Consider the following 24430-nt stretch of genomic DNA (forward strand, 5'->3'; position numbering starts at 1 on the left):
CCACTTCGTTAGACCACGTCTGATGACGTGTTATACAGATCCGTATCCATAGAGAAACAAATCAATAAAATATCGATACTTAATAATATAAAGCTGCACAGAAGTTCCTGAGATCAAATTGAAAAATCGCTTTTGTGTTATTCCATTAATCGAGGAAGAGTATAGGGTGTTTCCAAATGGAATCTTTATGTATATTATTACCTAAAGGTAATATATACTAACACGCTACGACCATATCAACGCAGGGGAACTACGAGGCACAGTTACTATATCAAAATGATTTTAGCTTAAAGATAAAGTTACGTCTTTATGAAAAAATCGCTACACTCTGAAGACTTGGTATAGACTACAGTAGCCTTGAAACTTGCGTATGTGTGATGACGTCCGTACCCTATGTACATTGTACAAAGCAACTTCCAAAAAGTCCAGTATATTATAGACCCTTCATTTTACCAATATGATTCATTTTATGCCTTACAAGTATCTTGTAGAAAACATCCTTCTTCTTGTGCGATCTCTTCCCTTTATTTAAGAACTAGCAGTAAATATAAATTGAACAATTACTGACGTTCGTAAGTGTCCATCAGCTTACCTAAGTAAATAAATAATATCTTGACTTTTTTCAATAAGTACGAGATTTTTTAGAGATTTGACTAAGAAATGCAGTACGCTTTAAACTACTAGTCAAACGTATCTTACGAAGATTCTCAAGTGTATACAGTCTTTAAAAATCTGCTAGTACGACCTTGCATTTCTTTCCTAGGTCACCCTCACAAATAAATGTTGATTGCACAAAGCCCTCAGCTCAATCCCTCTGATTGCATAGTTGGTTTGAGCTCTTGACAGCAAAACTATAACTAAATCTGTTTTTTTTTCTATGAAACTGTATCAGATTTTCTATTTTAATCTTCACATACTTATTTTATAAATAAACCATAAAGTATTCATTATTTATACTGTGTATATTCGAGATAAAATCTCAAAGAGGGACAAAACTTTATTTTATTAATTTAAATAAGTACCCTTACCACAGCTTATTGTTACAGGCTGTGATATGTCTAATGTGATATGTCTTAATTTTATAAGATAATAGGTATTTTTACATACACCTAACATACTGAAGATTTACATAAGATCACATTATAATTTTAGTAAATATCTACACACAGCCGTGCTCAAAGTCGTCCATTTAATTATCTATTCTTAGAGGACATTGACATGCTGACTACATCGCCTGATTCTTTGGTTTAGTGCTTGGTCGCCACGGAGGTGTGATAGGTCATTTTCAATGGATTTTTTAGTAAATTAACTGACTGATTAGCTAACAATTCTTATAGGAAAGCCTATGGGCAGCGAGATTTATTTATACCCTAAGCATAAGTAACGTTTAACTTGTTATAAACATTTATAAGTATGACTGTAAGTAAAAAATATAAACGAGAAATTCAGTATATTTTTTATAAAACGTAAAAGAACTTTTTATAGTCTTTATGAACTAAAATTAGGCAGCAGGTGCTCGAAATAATTATGTATTCAAAAGGGCTTCTAATTAATATTGCGGTATTTAATTAGCCAGCCTTTGTATAAAGCGAACATATTATTGCATAAATTTTCACCTACAAACTTTTAAAATTGCTTCGCCACAATTTAATACGTGTTTTAAATAAAATTGCTTTGATCAAAAATTTTAAGATTAATTAATCTGTCAGTCGTTTTTAACCACGTGACTACTATATTTATTATATACGTTGTTTTCTCGCTGATAGCCTGAAAGGCCTTTATCGTGGCCTGAATGAAGGGTTTAACATATTATGTCTCTATAAATTCATCTTTGTTAATTGGTGGCATCGCAAGAAAGCCTTGCCCCGATTCGAGAAAATGTATGAAATGAAACGTGGTTATCAGAGGCTGAGAATAAGCTTGAAGCAAAAGCTAGTACAAACATAAGAATAAGTTTTCTTGTTTCTTAATTCATTATAGATTGACAGGTTGTATCAGCAATACGAAACATCAAATAATTAATGTCTGTCAAGAATAGTTTAAAAAATATTAAGTACATTGTCAAAGGCATTAAGGTTCAAGTGAAAGTTTTCACGTTACGAATACTTGAAAAGTCCATTACACGCCTGACGGCGTTTGTGACCTTACGCCAACTTGTTTGTAATTACGCAGACACAGCCCGAGATTTCATTTAAACTTTGTGACAGCCGCCAGTAGCAGCTTTCGGCAATACTAAAAATTCCTACATAGCGCTTTAATGGAAAGAATGTGGACTTTCAATGACAACTATTCTATCCATTAAACCTTCGCTAAGTACGTTTCTCCAGATTCGATAAATTATATAGAGATTGAGCAGTGTTGGCCTAGTGGCTTCAGCGTGCGACTACCTGAGGTCCTGAGGATACCTGAGGATACCTGAGGTCGTAGGTTCGATCCCCAGCAGTGATCCAATGGACTTTCTTTCTATGTGCGCATTTAACATTTGCTCGAACGGTGAAGGGAAACATCGTGAGGAAACCGATATGTTTTAGAGCCAAAAAGTTGACGGCGTGTGTCAGGCACTGGAGGCTGATCACCTACTTGCCTATTAGATTTCAAAATGATTATGAAAGAGCTACAGAAATGTGAGGCCGTGACGTAAAGAGGTTGTAGCACCACTGATTTTTTATTTTATATAGAGATTAGATCATTTTATATATTATTTTTGGAGTTCCACCATGGACAATGAACTGTATCAGCATAATATATGTGACAGTCTTAGGAGTGCCTGTGAAAATGTATAAACAATTTTTAGATAAAGGGCCATGTAATTGACGTATAAAATATTTTTTTAAAGAAAAATACTAAAAACGAAATTTGAATTTTATCAAAAAACTGTTCCTAGCAGTACGCTTTGATGTCTTTTGTCTTTTTAGAAATAAAAATGCCATATATTTATAGATTCTTTCAGAAATTTGTTATAGCAGTAGTATGTGGTTTTTGGTCTGTTTAAAAAAAAATTGCCATACGAAGTTCACCTAAGACGAAGACCAGTATCACATCATAGTTTCTAGAATTTTTATTGAATGAATTAAATTCTAAAATGATTTATTTCTTGTTTCCCTTATTGAATGTTAATTGCATATAAGGCGGCCCTTTTAGCATATTTGTAATAGTCTTTGATATAAGTTAAACAATAACTATTCTGTACTATAATATTAACACAAACAAAACTTATAAAAGCAAGGAAATAACAAACCTAACAGTTTTGACCGAAACATAATTGAACCGCGATTCCAATCCTAAAACAAAAAACAAAATCATTTCATTAAGAGGCTACGATATCGCAAACATAGATACACGATTCAAACTTTTCTGTTCGGGTTAAAATCTGAAGCCAGAAAGTTTTTTCCTGTTTTAAACTAATCTTAAAACTGGATGTCGATCTCCAAATTGATCCCAATTAAAATTTATGCGGTTTAAGTGGTAGAGCTAACGATATACTTATGGCTATAATTGCTTAGTCTACTACTTGTTTGTGCACCATAACACTGCCGAGACTCACTACATCTATCATTAATTTTAAAAATATCATAGATAAAGCCAATTTGATTTAAGATAAAATTTTATTATCTTTTTTATTTTATGTAACATGCAAACGGGCAAGAGGCTCACCTGATGTTAAGTGATACCGCCACCCATAGACGCTCACATTGCCAAAGAGCTCGAAAGTGTGTTGCTAACCTTCAGCCGGACATTACACACGTCAATTATAGTGGAACATAGATATAACATACACCTATAAGCAAGGAAAAAAAAACACATAACAGCAACGAATAGGAAAAACCGGAAAAACTTGTCCAGGACATCTGCTGTTTATGAGAGGTTTTTTCATTCTTAAAAAAATTTATAAAAATATTCTCGGTCTAAAATAAATCGTCTAAATAAGTAAATAAACTATCGCTTACTATTAGTTTAATATAAACACTAAGTGTATCAAGCCTACTAGCTATTAAGTATAAAAATTGTTTGAATCGAATTTCAATAGTTGTGCATCATTTAATATAGACTTATGATTTATTCAAATAATATTAGTCATAAAAAAGAATGTGTTAAGACGCTTTTTCTCTAAAAAAATATATTAAATTAAAAAAAACCCCGAATCGGACTCGGAGTTCAATGCGCTAACAACAAGAGCATAATCGGCAATTTAGTTTTCTAAGAAAACATTTGAAGTATAAACGTACGAAAATATATAAAGTATCCCTCGAACAAAATAAAAACAGCAAAATGAAGCTGCGAGACCGAGCCGCGAATTTTTAGGACGACCCACTCATTTCTAGAGCCGAAACTCACAGGTATTAAAAAAAAGTCTACAAATACTAACGCGTAATGAAACACGAATCGTGGAAAATGAAAAGCAAAATCCTCTTTTAAATAAACCTGAGCGATTCGTGTTTATTCATAATACGATTACTTTTGTACTCAAATATTTATACGAATGTCGTGTGCGTAATATGCTTTCTCAGGTATTTGAGGATATAATGCCGCTTAGAAGCTTTGAACTGTAAACATGTCTATACATGTACATAGTGTCTGTGAATACCGATTTTTCGATAGATTGACACCGTTTTTTTTTTAAATTTAGTTTTGTATTCAATTAATATCACAATCAGCTCAGTTTAGTAATGTGGACTTATGATGTGCCGTTAACAAACACTAGCGGTTGCAATTTTATGTCTCCTTTATTTATGTTGTTTTATTCTTAACAGAACACTTTAAATGCTCATGTATTCTGTACGCCCACTTATGATCTATATGTAAATTAACAATTATTTGCCTAGTTGACGCGTCACACCTTTTGTTTTAGCCCATTTTGAACAAAATAAAATTGAGATTAAACGTTGAATTGCCGCCAAAATAATAGAAAAAACCAAAAAAGAAATGTTATTCTCCAATTTCTATTAAGGTTTATAAGCAAGATCGCCTTTTTGTTCCTGGCACACGCCGGCGACTTTGCTAATGACGGGCTGGTCTCTTCACGAATTTATTTTTCATCAGAGTTTATTGCTATTGGAAATTAAAATTAATTTGAATAGCTTGGATTCAAACCCACGAAGGTGGAGTGTAGCTTATTTAGTAGGCTAACACTACTTGTAATCTAATAGTAAAATTGCGATAATTATCCTAACTAACTAATTTAAATAACCTTAACGGTTCTTATACGTATAATGAGCATTTTACGTCAATTGTCACAACATTAAAGCGTGAAATCGTTGAGCTACTTTCGGGTTTATCAATTCGAATTTAAGTAATTAGAATGAATTTATTGCGAAACGACATTTAAAATTACAGTCAATATTCTTTTAGAAGGTAAAATGTCAAGTTTAAGCGGGCCCCAATCAATAGGTGATTGATGAGACCTCTCTCAAAATGAGACAGACTCCGTTTATTTAAAATCCCTTGAACAAATTAAAATGGATGGACTTTGAAAAATCCATCCATTTTAATTTTGCATGTATATACGTAGTAATAATTTTATTTCCCGTTTACCATTATATCACAATTAATATATTTTCTAAAAGGAAACATTGTTTTAAATTTATAAGTGACGTTCACATTAAGGAGTTTAGTTAATAATTGCATAAATCGCTGGTTCTATTTTGTTCTCAAGGTCATAGGTCCGAATCCTTAAAAAACAAAATCAGTTTGGAACGACGTCAAGAATAATCTCTATTAAGTAATATAACATTGACTTAAAAATATATATGCTAAAATTAGAAGTGCTGATATCCGGCCAATGTTAAAATTGCAAACATAGCATAATACTTGGTAATTTTGTAATCCATTCGTTAAATTCAATTTCAAAGTTTTAAGTAATATAAACGAGGTTTAAGTGAATTATGTGCCAGTTGGCCACTGCACCACCCGGAGTTAATCGTTTTTCTACGAAAAGCAACCAAAGAAACGTTATTTACTTCTTGCACGAGTATTTTTAGAACTAAATTTTACGTAAAATGCAAAAGCTTTTTCTAAGTCGAAATTCAAATGAAATTCGGCCGCGGCTTTATCATTGTATTAAAACACTCCATTGAATTTATCACTCCGACAAAAAAAATTCAGTGACCTTAAGAGCACATTTAGAAATTTACTTTTTAATAAGTTAGCACTAATATAAACATGTTATGGATAGAATAAGAGAGAAAACTTCTAATAAACATGCTGCTGGTGAAGACGTGCGTGACGTACGATTGACGATGGTACTCGTCATTATAATACAGTGGAATATCTATAACTCGAATGTCAAGGGAAATCCAAAAAAATCGAGTTAACGAGTTTTCGACTTAACAAGAACTTCGATATACATAGGTATGATCTAACTGTTGAATTTCGAAATTTCTTCAATAAGTATTTTTCGATTGAATGACAATTCAACTTAAGCTTTGTAGTAGGTATATATTTTTACATATAAATGAAGTAAACTGTATACAAAAAAATGAATGTATTTATTAATTACGAGTACAAGACAAAAATAATAGATTAGATATTTTACTAACTACGACTTACGGAGTCTCCGTATTGAAATTCGAATTATAGAGAATACATATGCATTATCAATTCTTCGTAGGGAAATAACATTTTGTTCGAGTCACAATGTCAAAACAATTCGAGTTACCGCGTATTTAGGGGTTCGACGGAAGGGAATGGCATTTTATTCGACTTAACGAAGTTCGAGTTATAGAGATTCCACTGTATACCTATTGATATTATTAAGTATAACTAGTAATATACACGCTTAAAGACATATAAATCTTAAAACACATAAATGACCTATGTTTCTTTTAGTAGTATTTACCCCCGTTTTATTAAATTACATTTTAGACTGTCATTAATTAGCACTAACGTAATTGTCACGACCATTAATTATTAATCTCCACAAAGCTATTAGTTACACCAATCGTCAGCGATACAGTTGATTGATCTCAGGTACCAACATTCTAAGCCATACATTAATTTCGCTTTGAAACCAACAAGCCTGTTTGTAGAGACTTTGTGGTAAACAAAGCCGACCGTTATTGCACCTCGGTAGTCTGGGCTATTTCCGTGATATTAGATGCATTTACGAGTTTAAATTACAAGAGTTATATGTAATAAATACCCAAAACATAAATACAATAATTATTTAAACTAAAATAATTTCGTAAAACATTTCAATAATTTCGTTGATTATAATCTGGTAATGGTTCAGTTGTAGATAGTAGTGCTCAGTCCGAGCTATTGGAAAAAAATACCGAATTATATGAGTTAAGAAAAATATGCCTCGTGACTCGTAAACTCAATTTTCCTGTTAAAGAATAGAAGCGCAGATTTTTTACATTATTTAAATTGTTAAATCCATTATATAATGTTTAAATGTGTGATTAATATTATTACATTAGGTACTCGATGCTGCCTCTCCATTATATACGTAGATACATTCGTATAATGGAGAGGAATAAATTCACATTCTTCTTAATGCCCTTGTAATCGATGCAGGTAATTTTAAATGCGATTTTTTTATAACCCAATGACCGCATTCATCAAAACTAGAAGTTAAAAATAAGTTTTCAATGAGCCATTTAACTTTTTTAACTCCATAAACGAAAGCTGTCAACGCTCGCCATTGAAATCGGCCGCCTTTAATTTTGAAGCCAATAAATTCTGTAATCCGCCAACGGAATTTATATCTGCTATTTAATGTCAATAAAAGAAGTTTGCTGACTCACAATCCATTTAACATACAAAGGCAAAGTTAATAATGGTTTCACGAAATATTACTTACCTAAAGTAGAATATGGGCAGCGACGGCTAAGACAAAGTATTTCTAGAATCTTCCCTGTGCTTATACTTAATATTTTTATATAATAAATGGTCAACAAATATTGCTTTTAACAACGGTTTTTTAAATGTATGTTTTACATAAGTTAGTGTTGTTGCTTTGTGCTTATAAAAAATGTATATAGTAATACTTTTGTAAATTTTGTATGATGTGCAGAAACTATTGGATAGATCATCACGACTCGTTCGTATAAATTTAACAATGTATTACATTAACTAAAATTTTATGGCGAGAGAAAATGTTATCGTCATTCAAAAAAGAATTGACTCCGTACGAACATGACAAAAATATTTTTTTCAATGCTAATACAATACATCTTCGAATTGCAAGACTCGTTCAAGAAACTCACTTAACTGAGTTTATATATATATGATTTCTGATATATTACAGTTAGCTTTTTTATATTTTAATAACCCCTTTAAAAACTTTTGCTGCTCTGCAACTCTGAAAGATCTTTGAGCAATAAGTGCGGTTATTTAGCAATTTCTGTAAACGAAACTTGTTTTTTGGAACAACTAAACGATAAATAAATATTGTGTGTGTATATAGAGATCACTGAACAATCTATCACAGATACACGCGTGTTCTCAATCCGTCACTTCCCATTAAGCTGATCGGGCTCCATTGAGCCTGGGATTGCGTATGACAGTATACTTGTTCGAATCTAATCGTTCGAGAGTCATGCAAATTGCATCGCTTGTTTACGACAATGTCTACCTAACTCAATTTGCCTACTATTGTTACTGGGGACCGTTAACTCAAGCTTTTATTGTGTCGTGTCATAAACAGACTATTCTAATTTCGGTTTCTACTTTGTTCGTCGATAATGTTGCATCTGTCCTCCTTTGCGATATTGCGGGCTTTTGAGCTAGTCCGCTACTTATAAGTATTCTATGGCGTTAAATCTATTTTTTTAGTTTTATTAATTGTATTTTTTATAGTTGAACTTCTTTACTGCAACCATTGGAAGTCCTACACATTCCATATTCAAATTTTCAACTCAAAACACGTAAGTAAGCTTTAAGTAATTTGAATAGCGATTTTATTGATATACTTGCATCGCCTAACGCTATACCCTAATAATAATATAACACTAAGTAATAGAGGGACTTTGTCGTAGGTATACCTTTACATACTGTTACGCTAAGTAAAAATATTGTATAATACGAATAACTAAATAAGCATATCTATTATATATGGCACATAAGGCGTGTAGATTATTTTCAATAAAAGCATTGTTCGTAAAAACTTTACATGTAAGTGCCTAATAATTTCGAACTGAAACTCCCATTCAACAAATGGTGGAATCGTGAGGCATTGTCGTCTGGCATTCGGCTCGAATTGAAAAGGGATTCGCTATCGTGCGACGCAGCTAAACGGCGATCGCAAAGCTGAATACCTACCGATACAAAGAACTAGTCGGAATATTGATGCTTTCACGTCTGGATCAATATAAGGCTTATTGAATTGCTTGAATTTCTAATCAGGGAGTTGTGTTGGAACTCGAGGTATTTGCAGGGCCTTTGCATAAGTAATCACGGGGCCCATTAGGGTGATATCCAGAAACCACTTGCTTGCTATATCTTATAGCATAATAGCTAGCCAAGGTTTAACGATAAGATATGTATTTATAAGATTAAAAAACAATTATTTAAATTATTTTTAAATATTGCGAGTTGCGACCTTCATTTGAGAACTGGCAGTAAATATAAATTAGAAGCATTTAATATATATTTATTTTTTGACGTTCACAAGTGTACACCTATTTGAATAAATGATTTTGACTTGACGAACTAAGGTTTTTCAAGCAACGCATACAATATTGTTTATAATAATATCAAAGACAATTGTTACTTTAAAATGTCCAAAGTCATGTCCCACCGAATAAAACTTTTTAAAGAAATACAAAAAGAACGTCAAACTTGTCATTTTGATAATCAACCATTTCGAGATGTTTTGAATAAATTTTAGTTACAAGTTTGAAAATGTTACAAAAATTAAATCTACAGTGTGGTTACTGTTACAGACCAACTGCCAGGCGGTTAGCAAACTTCAAAGTTAAAGACGACTTCGAATGCTATTCGGAAAGTTATATTAAATGTTTCTGGGGACTGTGTGACCATCAGAGACATGAAAGTGAATTTGTCTCTAAAAAAACAGAGAAAGGTTGTTTTTTTATTTATTAAGTAGAAGAATATAACTATCTGCTATTACTACTTCAAAAAATATACGCCACCCTGTCGAATATATTGTCATACGAAAATATTCTGGTGCCAAATAAAGTATACCGCCATGATTCAATCACAAAAGCCCACTGAAGTAATATTTTTCTTACCGAAATAAATGCGAAATCAAATTAGTGACATCGAGGTCCTATAATGTGTAAAGTGGTTGTAATTGGTGTCATAATTTTTAGTGCCTCTGTGGTTTAGTGTTTAAGCCTGCAGATATGCTCCCGGCTAAACAAAAATTGTTTGTGGTTGAGAAAAGGCTCTAACTTGCCTTAAAAGAATTATCAATCAGAAAGTGGTCTGAATTACCCGATAAAAAAAGTCGAGGCATCTTAAGATCGAAATTCCTTATAGTATTAGTTTTAGTTTTATATTATTAAATAAAACTGTTTTGTTTCAGTGATAACCAAACAACCAAAAAGACAACTACCATTCTAAAAACACAACAAAATATATTAAAAAAAGTAGCTGTTATAAACATATTTGATTTTCATTTAGTACTTGTCGCACATTAACATTAATTCTTGACTCTTCAACATATGCCTGGAACTTTGTCCACTCTTTCAAATTTCTATTCATTGAATCAATTATTTCATCTTCCTTTATGTATTTAAAATTTTCATCCGTTTTTTCAACAGAAGTAGGATCATTCCATGGTTGTTTTGAGCTGGGTAATATTTTTGGTACAGCATGGTAGCATAGACGTGCATCTTTAGACATGATAGCTATATCACCACTTGACAGTAAAATGGCAGAGGGTTCTATTGACTTTTCATGTCCACCGAGTAAAAATATTGCAGATTGACCAAAACTGAAATAAATCGTAATTAGATAAAGTAACGGAGTTTTTAAAGTATATTTTCGTCTATTAAAATAAAAATAAACATAAAAGTAACTATTTTTTATATGTACCGTACTTTTAAGTTTTATCGTAAAACAGAATGAGTAGTAAGTAGCAGACTATATTGGTCAAATGAATGAAAATTTTCGAGATATAAAATTCAATTACTGGCATAGTAAGCTTTAGATTTTACATTAAGTGTATTAAGAAAAATTATCTCTGAATTTATTTTCTGGACTCCAAAAGGACATTGATGCTTGTATATTTTTATTTGCTTTAAAAAAACTATTGAACAATAAATGCAATATGAAGTGATAATTTGGATTCTCACATGGTTCTCTCCTTTGTTCAATTTTGATGCCTAGGTAGGGTAGTTTTGGGGTACAACTGTTTTTTCAATATACATACTTTAAAATAAATTACTTAAAGAGTGTCAAGATTATGAGAACAACATTCAATTGCTTTTATGTTTAAGAAATATGCATAACACAATAGTAAAATGGACTTATGATTGTCAGCTTAAATAAACTATTATTATTATAACTACAAGGCTAGCAAAGATGAAAATTAAAAGTAGGAAATCCTTACCTTAATGAAAATAATGGTGCCTCCAAATTCACTTCAGAGTGATCTGTATGAGCAGATAATGTAGATCCCATGTGGTAATAATTTACAATTGCTGCTTCAGCTCTGAATTTATTGTAGCCAAGACTGAGGGCTATAGCATCACATAACTCAGCTAATTCTGCTGGAAATACACCTTTGTTATCTTCAATGTAGACCTGGAATTAGACAGATTATAATGTTTTTTTAAAGAATATGAGAAATTAATTTAATTTACATTTGGATATATAGGAAAAAAGCATATTGTAATATATACACATGTTAAATACAGTAGAACCTCGTTAAGTCGAACCTCGATAAGTCAAAAACCTCCAAATCTCGAAAAAAAGTTTTGTTCCCTTCCCTTAAAACACCAAAACCTCCATTACTTGAAATCTTGACCCTCTGTTAATCAAAATAATCACCGAGTCCCTCCAAGCCATTTTGGTACATATTTTCACTCTATAACTCGAAAAATTAAATTTGACCTCTGTATCTCGAACATAGGAACGTTTTATTTTACAACCTTTACAACTTGATCATTTGGAATTTATTATCTCTATTGTTCAAACAAAAATAAGTTACCGACTTTAAGAACTTGCCGACAATGTGAGTACACTATTGTTTCTTAGAAAACATTTTAGGAGTATACAATAAATTTATGACTCATGGAAACCCGTGTTTGCTTGCTTTGTGTCAGGTGTTCAATTTATAACAATAAACCTCAAACTCTTTATGTCAAATCAAAATACGCCTAAGTCAAAAATCCTCCATAAGTTGAAAACTCTATAACTCGAATTTTTTGGCGTCTCCCTTGTTGTTCGACTTATAGAGGTTCTACTGTATTACTATAGTGTTTAATGATTACTAAATTGCTTGAAACAAATATCAGTTACACAAGAGATCTTAAAGTCCTTCATATTAAATGTGTTAAAAAGAAATATTAACATTTTACTTTTGTGTCCCAATCATGATGATATCCTAAAGTTGCCCATCTCAGTTTCTTCTGTAGCTTCCTATCTACTTCTTTGTTCTTAAAGCACTCTTCCCACCAATTATCTACATCAGTGTCTATGTCAATGTTCCTTTTATTGGGCTTTTTAGCATATTCTTCCAAACATTTTCTTATCCAGTACCTTTGTCCTAAACTAGTAAATGGATTTTTAATAATAATAAAACCAGGGTGTCTGCTTAACGAAACTGCTTTCCAATTAGAAATGTCATGTAAACCTAGAGCTCTCGTTCTTGAATCATGTTTTACAGTAAATGTTATGTTTTCGACCTGTAATGCATATGCATTCTATTATAAATGACACACTGCATGTTTTTAAAGGAAATTAATGGTGAGAACTTACCTCTTTAGCAAATTTATAGGTTTCTAAAGATATGACCTCGTCTAATGAGGGCTTTGGTTTGTTAGATTTATAGTACTTGAATTTTTTCATAAAGCAATCTTCACTATCCATAGAACGCTTCATTTTTATCTGATCAATCAGACCAAATGACTATTCGGACACTTTAACACACGATAAGGTGAATACATTCATTTCATTCATAACGTCAGTATAAACAATATCCATATAATAAACATATCGTGTAATGTACTTAAAGTACAATTATCTAATTTATAGGTACCATTAAAAATGCTTACAACACAGTATTGAGTATATTTACAATTGAAATTGGCCAAAAATCACCTCTGACCTTTCAGAATTCAGCCAGACCCTAGATTTTTCAGACATTGACAAAGAATTTGAGAAAAGTCAAACGACAGCTACAAAGTACGAGCTATCAGCTAAAGGCAACTTACAAAACAGACAACAATAAATCTTTGGTCGATACCTGTAACCTGTCTATTTGACGTTACTTTTTCCGTTTATGATTATACAGAACAGCTGTGTGTTCATAATTTTTCATACTGTTTAAAATAATATATATTTCATTGAAATATAGGTTTTAATTACTGATTACTACTTTTTTATCAATAAAAAAAGTATAACTGTTGTAAGTTTCTTTCATTTACCAGAGGAAGGAAATAACAATTTGAATGAAATATGAAGTCTGGTCAAGAAGTTGAAGATCCTAAGGTACTTTGTTTCAAATTTTGATTTATTGCCGCTAAAATTCTACGAAACAAAAACACATGCATCGTGTAAATTTAATTATGACTGCAAAAAAATAATTACAAAAAAGTAATGAGGGGTTTTGTTTTCAACTTTGCAAATATGTATATCATAATATCCTAAAAGCACTTTAAATGAATCTTTAATTTTTATATAAATTAAATTTTAATTTTTTCAGGTAGAAGAGTTAGATGGTAAAGCAAAGTTACGAAAATGGCTCAACATGAATTTTAGAATAGAAATGACTGATGGAAGAGTTCTTATAGGTGTATTTTTGTGTACAGATAGAGATGCTAATGTGATTTTAGGTAACCTTATTTACTTTTATTGTATTTTTTCGAGATTTTTTATTTGTTTCCACTTTTTGAAAGCCTGCACGAGTATGCGGGGACCTAAATAAAGTTTTGTCAAACAAGTACTTTTATGGTCAAATATTATATTGCTTTTCATTGAAAGTACTGTAAATGAGCATAATTTATTATATATAAGAAAGCTTGAAAATAATTTAAATTATTCTTTTAAAGGTGCCTGTTCAGAATATTCTAAAAACAGCGATGGAGAGCCACAAGAACCTCGAGTATTAGGACTAGTTATGGTTCCAGGACGACATATTGTGTCTATACAAATTGATGATACAACACCGCCACAGAAATATTATTATGATGAGTAATTTTACTTAGTAATTAGCTAGGAACTATAAATTTTTGTTTAGAAAGTGGTAGATACTATTTTAACTCTGGTCACAGTTCCATTTTAACCACATTAATCTGTACTAAATAATCTATAAAAATTTTACATTTTGTAAACATGGCCTTTATTATACAATGCAAAAAAATATAATAATATTCCCTTTCTGTAGAGCAGTCACCATAAACAATGTATTCATACATGTTTTTATAAATAATTTTCTATGATCACAAAGTTCATTTATGATTTAAATACATACTCATAATAGAAGATGGAATTTTTATTCATATTTTTTACATAGATTATGTAACAAAGTTTTTATAAAATTATCCTCTAAATATATGTTTTTTGAATCATTAGCAAAAGGATTATAATTCTCTATATCTTTTTCTATAATTAACTCAATAATATTATTCAAATCTGAAAAAATAAGATTAACACCTTGTTTTGGTTCATTTAAGACTGAATCCATAAATTCTTTACTTAGTATTTTAATTAGACAAATAAAGGCATGATAATGCTCTTTTTTTATATTTTTGTAAAAAGCTGTACTTGTGTTTCTGATGTCTTCATCTTCGTCTTGTAGTAAAATAATTGCAGATTTTATGGAATTAATTTTAACTTCATCTGTTAAATTAATAAATTTCTCTGCAAGCTCATTGTTAGCTAATGCAGCTATATATCTCATGTCTGTTTCATTTTTGATAGGATCACAAAAATCATAAATAATTTTTGATATGACATTATTTTGAGAATTTGATAGAATTTTTGCTGCAAAAGGAATTAAATAGCGGATTTTATATAAAGACTCTATCCCAATTAACAGCTCCTTTACAATATGAGTACACTCAAGAGCCATTAAATGATTTGTAAGTGTTTTGGTTAGTTTGTATATAAATTTCCAAACCCCATAGCAATTTCTGCCAATTCCAGATGATATAATTTTATTTGCAATATTTATCAAGACCTCAGGAATATTTTCATCTTCATCAATTTTCGTATAAAGATGTTGACTGTGTTGTTCAAAATCATCAAAAGTTAATAAAATGTGTATATTATCAGCTATTTCATTCCACGTTGCAGTTCTTATAAACATTTGAATTCTATTGTTTGCCCATACATATACCCCAGGCAAATATTTATTATTTCTTGCTTCACAACTAACTTTACACATATTTGGAACTTCATCGAAAAACATTTTATCAAATATAGTCCGACTTAAATAGGAACAGCGTCCTCGGAAAAGGCAACTATACTTTTCTTTTAATTCACAAAATTTTTCATCTGATAATTCAGATTTGAATAGTTTTAAAAAACCTTCCAGTAGGAACATAGTCCCATGTAAAGAGTTTTCAGAAATTTTATCGTAACTCATCAAAAATGTGTAAATATCTTGACATGAATAAATATTTAAAATGCAATTGGAAGCCAATCGCCTTACAGTGTATATTTGACTACCAAGCAACAATTTGAAATTCTGAATTTTTAAAATTTCCTTCGATTTGTATGAAAAATTATAACTTCTAGCAACACTAGCTAGTATATTTAAAATTGGAACCAAATCTGAATGGCTTAATAAATTATCGTCAGTATTTTCCAATTGATTTTCAATAAAATCCCATAATTTTGGTGAATGAGTTCTAAATTCATCACATGCAACGGTAGATACAGTTTCTTCATCAAGACCAGAAGCCTTTTTCTGCCCTATTAATTTAGGGATAAGTGCCCCATATAGTTGCAGAGCGGCGTTTCTGGAATGAAGGAAAAATGTGTTATTTGCAAACCAGTGTAATGCAACTATTATTTTCACTACAACATGATATTGGATATGACTTACTTACTAAATGTTTTTTAATGTTTGTTTTTCATGAGTTCAACTGAGCGAAATTTTTATTTTAGCACAGCTCGGTCTTCTGAACACCACAGTTACAACATTAACATTCCGAAAGATTTTGTAAACTCATTATTTCAACCTATAATAACTGGATTTAACGAACTTGATTTGTACACAAAGTATATTTGGTATATACATATATTTATATTGGTAGGTTCCATGATTTTAGTTTGAAATGTATATCACCTATTTATTCTACACTTAAATTATATTAACAAAAGTATATAGCGCGCGTTTCTTGCATTAATGTAAAATTTGCTACTAAGTAATAGTAATAAAAATGTTATGAATACTGCAGCAATATTGATGACTTTGGCTGAAAATTAAAAATAAAATAAATATTGAAACAAAACAAACCTAATTTGCCAGTGTGAACTCCTTAAGTTATTGAATGCAAGTTCTGCTAATTTTGCTGAATAAAACATCATTTCTGAAGCGAGACTACTGTCCATCACGATTCGAGTTAAGAAGTGTATGTGGATGGCTTTGGGTAAATCTTTATCAGGATTACAATCGTTTATACCGTCCAAATCCTTATAAGCTTCTAGCAAAATATTCATGAAGTAGTGAAATAGAGGCTGTAAAAAATGAAGTATAAAATATTTTGTTTTTAATAAAACAGTTCGAATATTATTCTATTGTATTATCTATGCGATATTTTATAATTATTTTTGAAAATCCTCATCATATAGTTTATATATTAGACGCTAGACACTAGAATGTAAACACACTCAGACTTATTTATTTCCCTTATGGCCGATTTACATTATCTTAGTGTTTAGGAGAGTGCTTTAGTACAACTTGAAAGGCAAGTTCTTTAGCAAGCAAAGAAAGCAAGTAGCGTTTACATGTTTCAACTAAAGTACTATCCTAAAGCACTCTACTAAACACTAAAATAATGTAAATCGGCCTTTAGACATACTGGTAAAACACATTGCGGAAAAGACGTAAGACGATTATAAAGTAAACAAATATCACCAACAATATAAAATCTTTAATAAAAACGAAGCTACCTTTCCTTTCTTCATATCGCTGGAAACAATCCTATGTACCATGATAGACAATCCAGCACCCCTTCGAGTAACAGACGCCATTTTGGCTTCCAGTAATAATTCCTTTAGTTTTCTCTCTAACAATATCAATGGTAATTTCGTTAAATTAGAACCAACTGGTAGTGAAGTTAAGTGCTGAATGCTCTTTCCTGAAAAGAAATGTCTTTTTTTAACCAAAATTATTTAAAAACATTCCAATAATGAGACATGCCAAATAAGTTATATCGTTTTGGCCGTCTGCTTCATTGCCGCATATTTTTAATTTACAGCATTACTAAGAAATTTATTTAAACAAGTTTAGCGGGGAATTAAACTCGGGACCAATTATATAATATATAAGTAACACCAGATTTATAAAGTACCATCTATTGACTGGACCTTGACTTCGTGTAAATATAATAAAAAAAGTTATGTTATACATATCTTAATATATATAAATTACGTGTCACGTTTTTTGTCCGGTATGGACTACTAAACTACCGAACCGATATCAACCAAATTTGCACACCGTGTGTACATCTCGATTTATACCCGCAATATTATTTTATTGCAAAAGATTTGTTTATTATTTGATAGTCACAATTCTAACAGATGGCGCTGTGTTGAAAGTACCAACGTTTCACTTAAGCTACAATTTATGGCATTACCACCAAAAAAGCATGATGGTCCCCATGACTGGTGTTCTCCAACCGTTTCCCTTGAATAGTTTACTACTAAGTAATATAACAAAAATCTTAGCCACAGCAACGCTTGGCCGAGTCTGCTAGTATATATATAATATATACATTTTTATATCCACATACATATTTTTTATATAAAATATTATTGAATTACCTAACGCAGATCCCGCTGCTTCTATTGCACCTTTATGTCTGCACGTTTCAAGAACATGGACTATTACGTTTAAACATTTATTGCAGATATTTTCATCTTCCACATACATAATTAATAAAGCAGATATATCACTTGACATCTGAAACAAATTATCGTATATGAAAAATTTTTACTTTCTTCGAGGTTAAATTCTCAACCATTTGTATCCAAAATTATTAAAAAAAACTAAAAATTTGTTACACCGCCATCTACCCACCGCCTTACTTTTCATATATATTACAAAATTGTGTTTGCTTTTTTATTCCACCTGGCGAATTTAAAACAACTCTATTTGGTAAAATCTATCCGGAAATCTGCGCGTACATTTTAGCGATTCGTTTTTATTTATTTAAATAATATTTACTTACCTTCACATTCAACCAAAGACAATTCAGCACAACTTGGTGTAAACCAGATATTTTTGTTTCATCATTATTCTTGATATTTGTACTTGATTTTTCTATTAAAGATTCAACCAACTCATTCATTCTTGAAAAGTCATAACTAACTGCACTACTCTCTTCACTCATAAACTGATTTGAAATTTCTTCTAAAACATCAACAAACTTCAAAATTGTTGTATTCGGTAAATCAAGCTTATATTTATACTGTAAGCAACTTTCAATAATAACAAATAACCATCCTAATATTGAATGAAGTTGCTTTCCATCATGTATAGAATCTACTACATTCCTCTTCAGATGTATTTCATTTGTCAGCTCATTATACCAGTGTTCAAAATACTGTTGCACACTTCTGAAACTTCCATCTATATTTTCTTTTAGTAAAATACTAATTAATAACTTAAATATAATTTTTCCACAATCAATATCAAAAAAGAATTTGCTCTCTGTGCATTTTATTACATCTTCAGTCATATAATTAAACATTAACTGACACTTAAGGTCATTAGAATAGTAATTCAATAATACTTGTAGAACAGATTGCCTTATATCATCAGCGGGATCCTTAAGCAAGCTTAGTAATTTTAGAATGAAATCTTTGCTTGACAGGTTCCAGATACTTTCATTTTTAAGTATTTCTATTAATGTTTGTGGTCTTAGTTTCGATGACTTTTTAGGAACAGCATTCAAATGTTTCAATATAACATCAATTAGTTTAATGGATGTAATTTTTCTCTGATAGTTGCCATTAAAATTAATTGAAGCTTTGAGAAGGTTTTGCAAATTTAAAAAGAAATGTTTAAGTTCTTCAATATCCTGATTTATTAAGAATGCACTATGTAGATGTGTTAAAAAACTGCTAAAGCTATTTATCATGTTAATTCTTAGAACAGTGCAATCAGAGTTTATATTATTGTATAAAAACTCAAGTATCATGTTATATTTTAGTCTATCTGGCAAACATTTGCCATGACAAACGCAAATAATGTCAAAGGCTTTAATACGTATTAGTGGATTATTATAACCAAGGCCCAGTTCAATAATTTTCTCTGTATCCAAACTTTTCTTGAGCAATGCTAGTTTATTACCCTGCTTCATAACACTTAAAGCACTTAAAAGACTTGATTCTGTTTTCTCCTTTGAAATAGCTAATAAAAGTTTATCTAAAAGCATAGGGAATTTCTTTAATGTTATCAAGCACCAGTAGTTATAAAAGTTCTCTATTGCCTTATATGATGTGCCATTAAATATAATGCATAAATCTTTTAAAAATATTTCACACCACTCATCATCAGATTTTACTTTTTTAAGGACAGCAAAATACATATCAGATCCACAAGAAACAAGGCCAGGTTTATGCAAACTGTAGATTAGACCATGTAACCATCCATTATTATTAAGTAATGCATAAATTGGACTCTGTGATTGTTCAATAACTTCTGTTAACATCAGAAACTTAGCTTTATTCCAGTAAAAGCCATTAATCTCTTTCAAAATGGTGTCGTAAATATCTTTATCTAGTATGGAAACAAGTGTTTGAAATATATTTCTAATCAAATTTCTTACACCAGTAATTGGATTTTCCCAATTATGATTTACTACATTCAATAATGTTATTTGATTGTTCCTATTGAAGATACTGGATTGGAAATTTGTATCAATTACTTTTTTGAATGCTGATATAATTTTAAATGTTATGAATGTGTATTGAGAATATTTATATGCCTCTTGCATAAGCAGCTTAAATGTTGCTTCCAATACCATTACCATCAGTTGAGTTTGTTGTTTATTTTTCTGTGTAAGATAAGATGATTGAAAGAGACCATACATTATTGTCATTGCATAGAAAGAATTGTCCTTGTCAAATTCTTCTAAAGCATTGTTAATGATATTTAATATATTATGTAAATGGATATCCTGAGTCTCAGAATGTGTTAATAAAGTATAAAAACATGTAGAACATAGTAGTTGATCATCAAATTCAAACAACTTTGTCATTATGTGTTCCCATAACTTTTCTAATATTTTTTCTGTTACTTTTTCTTTACCATGTACTTTTTTGGATGAAGATAAAACCTCCTGAAAGCGTAAGTTTTTCATAAACATGAGGATCATATCAAATTTGAAGTTGTCGTTAGTGGATTATATTAAAGTTTTAAGAAAAAAATTACTTTCTACGTCTGGTCCTTTAACCAATCCTGCCGATATAGAATCTCTGTATTATTATAAGAAATATAAAGTGATCAAATGTTTAGATGTCTATTTATCCTAACTTAAGTAGTAACTAAATAGCTTTTAACAGTAGATTTTGTGGTAGAGAGTCACTAATACATTACTGTACTGTAAGATAATACATTAATAATTGAATGATGATGATAAAACATAAGCTAGTTTTACCTGTAAAATTAAAGTTGTAATTTCATATGTTGGTACAGATAATTTCAATAAAACATTTTCTCCCATATCCATCTTTTCATTAAATGTGGCCTGTAAAAGTAAGATTGATAAATACTTAATTCAGCATAGCCATATAGTATTTTATAAAAAAATATATTTACCTTAACTATGACACTTGGAAAATAAAGGATTTATAAAATAAAAGTCGTAATATAAATAATTTACTACATAACTATATTTACAATTTGAATTTATAAATAGCAACAACTAAGCAGCATCTTTAATAGGTTCAAATCCCTCTTTCTGCATTTGGACTTTGAATATATTGTAATCTCGTTTCCTATCAAAATGTGAGACCCATTTTGGAGGACAAGAGTTTTCAAACAGTTTCCTAAATTCAGCACAGGCTTTAGGATGTTCAGAATTATCTTTAATGTTATGTTCATCTAAGCATTCCCAGAATTTGTCTCTAGCATCCCAACATGTTTTTCTTTGATGTTTATCAGGGAAAGACATTATTTCTTAAACCTAAAATCAGGAATATGGAAGTTAAAAGGATGAAGGACTAGGATCCCTGTCCGTCGTTCAACTCTTTTAATTTGGTGTAATCGCTTTTAAATTTTTTAACTGAAACATTTGATTTTTGTACTCACTTTGAGATGTTGTCAACAATTCGTATTTTGATTTAATAAAAGGCTGTTAGCGAGGATTTTCAATAAATTATATTCATATAGCATTTATTTTATCTACAAACTAACACCTCACGATATATGAGATACAACTTAATACTTAATCTCTATACAACTCTCATCAAGTAGAGGTAAAATTACGATATTTAAACATAACCTAAAATTTATAGCACAGATTAATGGTTATAGTTTATAATAATTGTCAGTTGACATTTGACGCTCTAGCCTACTGTGTCCTAAATTATGACACAATAAATAAATGTCCATGTAGAATATTACCAAATATGTACACGTAAGTACATTTTTGTATAATTAGCATGTTTTGAAGAAAACTACATAGAACGTCTTAATAATATTTAAATAAAATTATAAACACCATACGCATAATAGTTAATAAAAACATGATGATGGAACGAAATGACATAAAAAATACCGACAGTGTCTGTCAAGTTTACTTATAGATAATACACATTATTGAGATTGGCGAAAGATCCAATGATGTTATTTTCATATTGCCGAAGGATTCCTGGTGCATGATAAATAGCTCTTCATTCGACTTTGATACAATTTATTTTTGTAGCAGTTAGAATATATATTTTTCAGTAAACTATTGCCCATTGATATATTTATTTTATTTCCCTAATCCATTAGTTTCACTAAAACATAACTACCTACTCTTTATTTAAAATTCAACGGCTCCAAATGTTAAATATTAAAGTTCAGTAAATTAAAAATTTATTCTATTCATGGCAAATGAAACAATTTATCTGGCTTATTTTTTTAATTAAAAAATAATGTTTCGTAATTTCTTTATAAAGGTACTAGGCCCTTGATAATTTTTGACGTCTTCTCAAATTTATTCATTGTAAAGAAATGGAAATGCTTCACATGTGTTTCGTTGTAAATCAGATTGACTAAATTCTTGACAACTTCTTCGCTTGGTAGATTTTTTATATCATCCATTATTTTTGCATCAATATTAATTTTACACAAACTTATAAATTTCTCAACTTCGTCTTGGTTATCGAATGGAAATACACCTGGAATTATAGGCGTTGTAATTCCAGCATCTTTGCAATTAACAATAAATAATTTGAAAACATTAGGGTCAAAAAAAGCCTGAGTTATAATAAAATCTGCGCCCCTGCTGATTTTTTCTTTTAGGCTTTCTATGCTGACCAATTTCTCGCAATGCCCAGCCACACCAATAGAGAAATAATTTCCTGTATAATCTTGTATAGATGCGACTAAATCCGACGTAGACTTGAAATCAGATAAGTTTTCGTCGTAACCCTCTGAAAAAAATTACATCGTAAAATTCGTACAATGTTATTAATGCCTTAGTCTTGTGTGTTCAATAATAAAAAATGCGGTAGATGCAAAATTTTTAATATTCCTACCCTTTTTGCCCGACTGCCGCTGTTGCTTTATGATCTTAGAGGCACCTAGTGGTTTCCTCACGATGTTTTCTTTCACTTAACCATGTATAATTAGTTCCATTCTTAATGTAAGATATAATATGAAACTACAAATCAATACGTTTTTGATATACGACACCCATTATTAGTCTCGACTTTAAAGGAAGTAAGCCTTATAGCCAGATACCTACTCAGCATAAATAATTGAAATTATAGGTACTTACCTCCTTGCACGATGAATAAATTACAAATTCCTTTAGATTTTAGAAAATCTAGCACTCTATATAAATATTCCTTCCTCAATTTATGACACGATAAGTTGAGGAGAACATTTTTATTTTTACTAGCTAAAGTCTCAGCTAATTTAAGTGGTTGGATATCTAAATTATTAAAATCGTACAATTTGGCATGCCATGTTATAGCATAAAAGGCTGGTTCTAATTTAATATTGTTTAATTCTTCTTCTGTCACGTTTGGAGTTACTTCAAAGGAATAGGAAAACTTATCAATATTGTTAAGTATGTCTGTTATTTTGCGCGCCATCTGAAACCCATAGATAAAATCGAGTAAGTGAATGTTTCAATATTATTACAATATTGTTAAAAGCAACGAAATTGTATTTAATTCTCTTATAAATTTCGTACAATTTAGTTAAAGTTTTAGTAAATAAACTAGTAGTGAATTGATACCTATATGATTAAATGATTTTTGAATGTGAAGTTTTCAGTTTCTAAATTTGATTAATACAATACGTATGCTATAAACTCATAAAATTTAATTCACGAGAAGCTTTTTGCGCAGTGATATACCTATGGTACTAAACCTTCTTTAGGCTTTATCCTAGAAAATGCTTAAGATTTAAATTTACCTTATATAGTTGGCTGCTATCATTTATGCCGTCGAACACAAAGTAATGAAAAGTTATCTCTGTTGACTGATAAAGTATAGGTTATTATTTAATCTCTTTTTCAGATATCAGCTTATTGTTTTTATTATTTGATCTACATAATTTTATTACTTATACGCATTGTGAACAAGTGACATAAATATTATAGCCTCTACTACTATCTCGTCTAATTAGTTTAAAACTTTCGTTATTTCTTGAAGTAGATTTTACCTGGGTTGGTTTTAACAGTATTGTATTGGGCTTTAAGTAACGAAGATTGGAGTGAACAATGTCTTCCTATTAACACATTTTTTTTACTATAAGTTTTTTTACCTAATATAAAAGATTTTTAGTAACATTATTTGGATATTTTTAAATCACAATATTTTTAAACAGAACCCGAAAACGGCTGGACCGTCAATACAAATTATGATGAGAAAAAAAAAACAACATTCATTGACTTATAGGTGGTAC

The 24430-nt window shown here is 30.4% G+C and overlaps 4 protein-coding genes across 6 annotated transcripts; 1 reads left to right on the top strand and 3 right to left on the bottom strand.

The window, feature by feature from the left end:
• Positions 1 to 10525: 10525 nt before the first annotated feature.
• On the bottom strand, positions 10526 to 13231 carry LOC125051483 (nucleic acid dioxygenase ALKBH1). The gene is made up of 4 exons (XM_047651790.1): positions 12889 to 13231; positions 12489 to 12815; positions 11519 to 11712; positions 10526 to 10900 (listed from the first exon to the last, which is right to left on the bottom strand). The coding sequence occupies exons 1-4, from the start codon at positions 13009 to 13011 to the stop codon at positions 10561 to 10563; spliced, it is 984 nt and encodes a 327-aa protein (XP_047507746.1). The 5' UTR covers positions 13012 to 13231; the 3' UTR covers positions 10526 to 10560.
• Positions 13232 to 13401: 170 nt separating this feature from the next.
• LOC125051485 (N-alpha-acetyltransferase 38-B, NatC auxiliary subunit) lies at positions 13402 to 14371 on the top strand. The gene is made up of 3 exons (XM_047651792.1): positions 13402 to 13620; positions 13835 to 13964; positions 14181 to 14371. Exons 1-3 carry the CDS (start codon positions 13588 to 13590, stop codon positions 14324 to 14326), a joined length of 309 nt encoding a protein of 102 aa, XP_047507748.1. The 5' UTR covers positions 13402 to 13587; the 3' UTR covers positions 14327 to 14371.
• Positions 14372 to 14602: 231 nt separating this feature from the next.
• On the bottom strand, positions 14603 to 21816 carry LOC125051482 (cytochrome c oxidase assembly factor 6 homolog). 3 transcript variants are annotated; one of them, XM_047651786.1, is made up of 7 exons: positions 21617 to 21816; positions 20964 to 21053; positions 18531 to 20645; positions 18124 to 18262; positions 17251 to 17438; positions 16595 to 16815; positions 14603 to 16094 (listed from the first exon to the last, which is right to left on the bottom strand). In XM_047651786.1, the coding sequence occupies exons 2-7, from the start codon at positions 21033 to 21035 to the stop codon at positions 14624 to 14626; spliced, it is 4206 nt and encodes a 1401-aa protein (XP_047507742.1). In that variant the 5' UTR covers positions 21036 to 21053; positions 21617 to 21816; the 3' UTR covers positions 14603 to 14623. The 3 variants fall into 3 exon arrangements, with proteins under 3 accessions (XP_047507742.1, XP_047507743.1, XP_047507745.1); XM_047651787.1 differs by lacking the exon at positions 21617 to 21816 and adding an exon at positions 21125 to 21176; XM_047651789.1 differs by lacking the exons at positions 14603 to 16094; positions 16595 to 16815; positions 17251 to 17438; ... (1 more) ...; positions 18531 to 20645; positions 20964 to 21053 and adding an exon at positions 21177 to 21491 and having other exon boundaries at positions 21617 to 21783.
• Positions 21817 to 22418: 602 nt separating this feature from the next.
• LOC125051484 (5,10-methylenetetrahydrofolate reductase) lies at positions 22419 to 24176 on the bottom strand. Its single transcript, XM_047651791.1, has 3 exons — positions 23939 to 24176; positions 23295 to 23613; positions 22419 to 22947 (listed from the first exon to the last, which is right to left on the bottom strand). Exons 2-3 carry the CDS (start codon positions 23611 to 23613, stop codon positions 22463 to 22465), a joined length of 804 nt encoding a protein of 267 aa, XP_047507747.1. The 5' UTR covers positions 23939 to 24176; the 3' UTR covers positions 22419 to 22462.
• Positions 24177 to 24430: the final 254 nt, after the last annotated feature.

Source organism: Pieris napi, chromosome 8 (genome assembly GCF_905475465.1).
Source record: "Pieris napi chromosome 8, ilPieNapi1.2, whole genome shotgun sequence".
Taxonomy (NCBI): Eukaryota; Metazoa; Arthropoda; class Insecta; order Lepidoptera; family Pieridae; genus Pieris; species Pieris napi.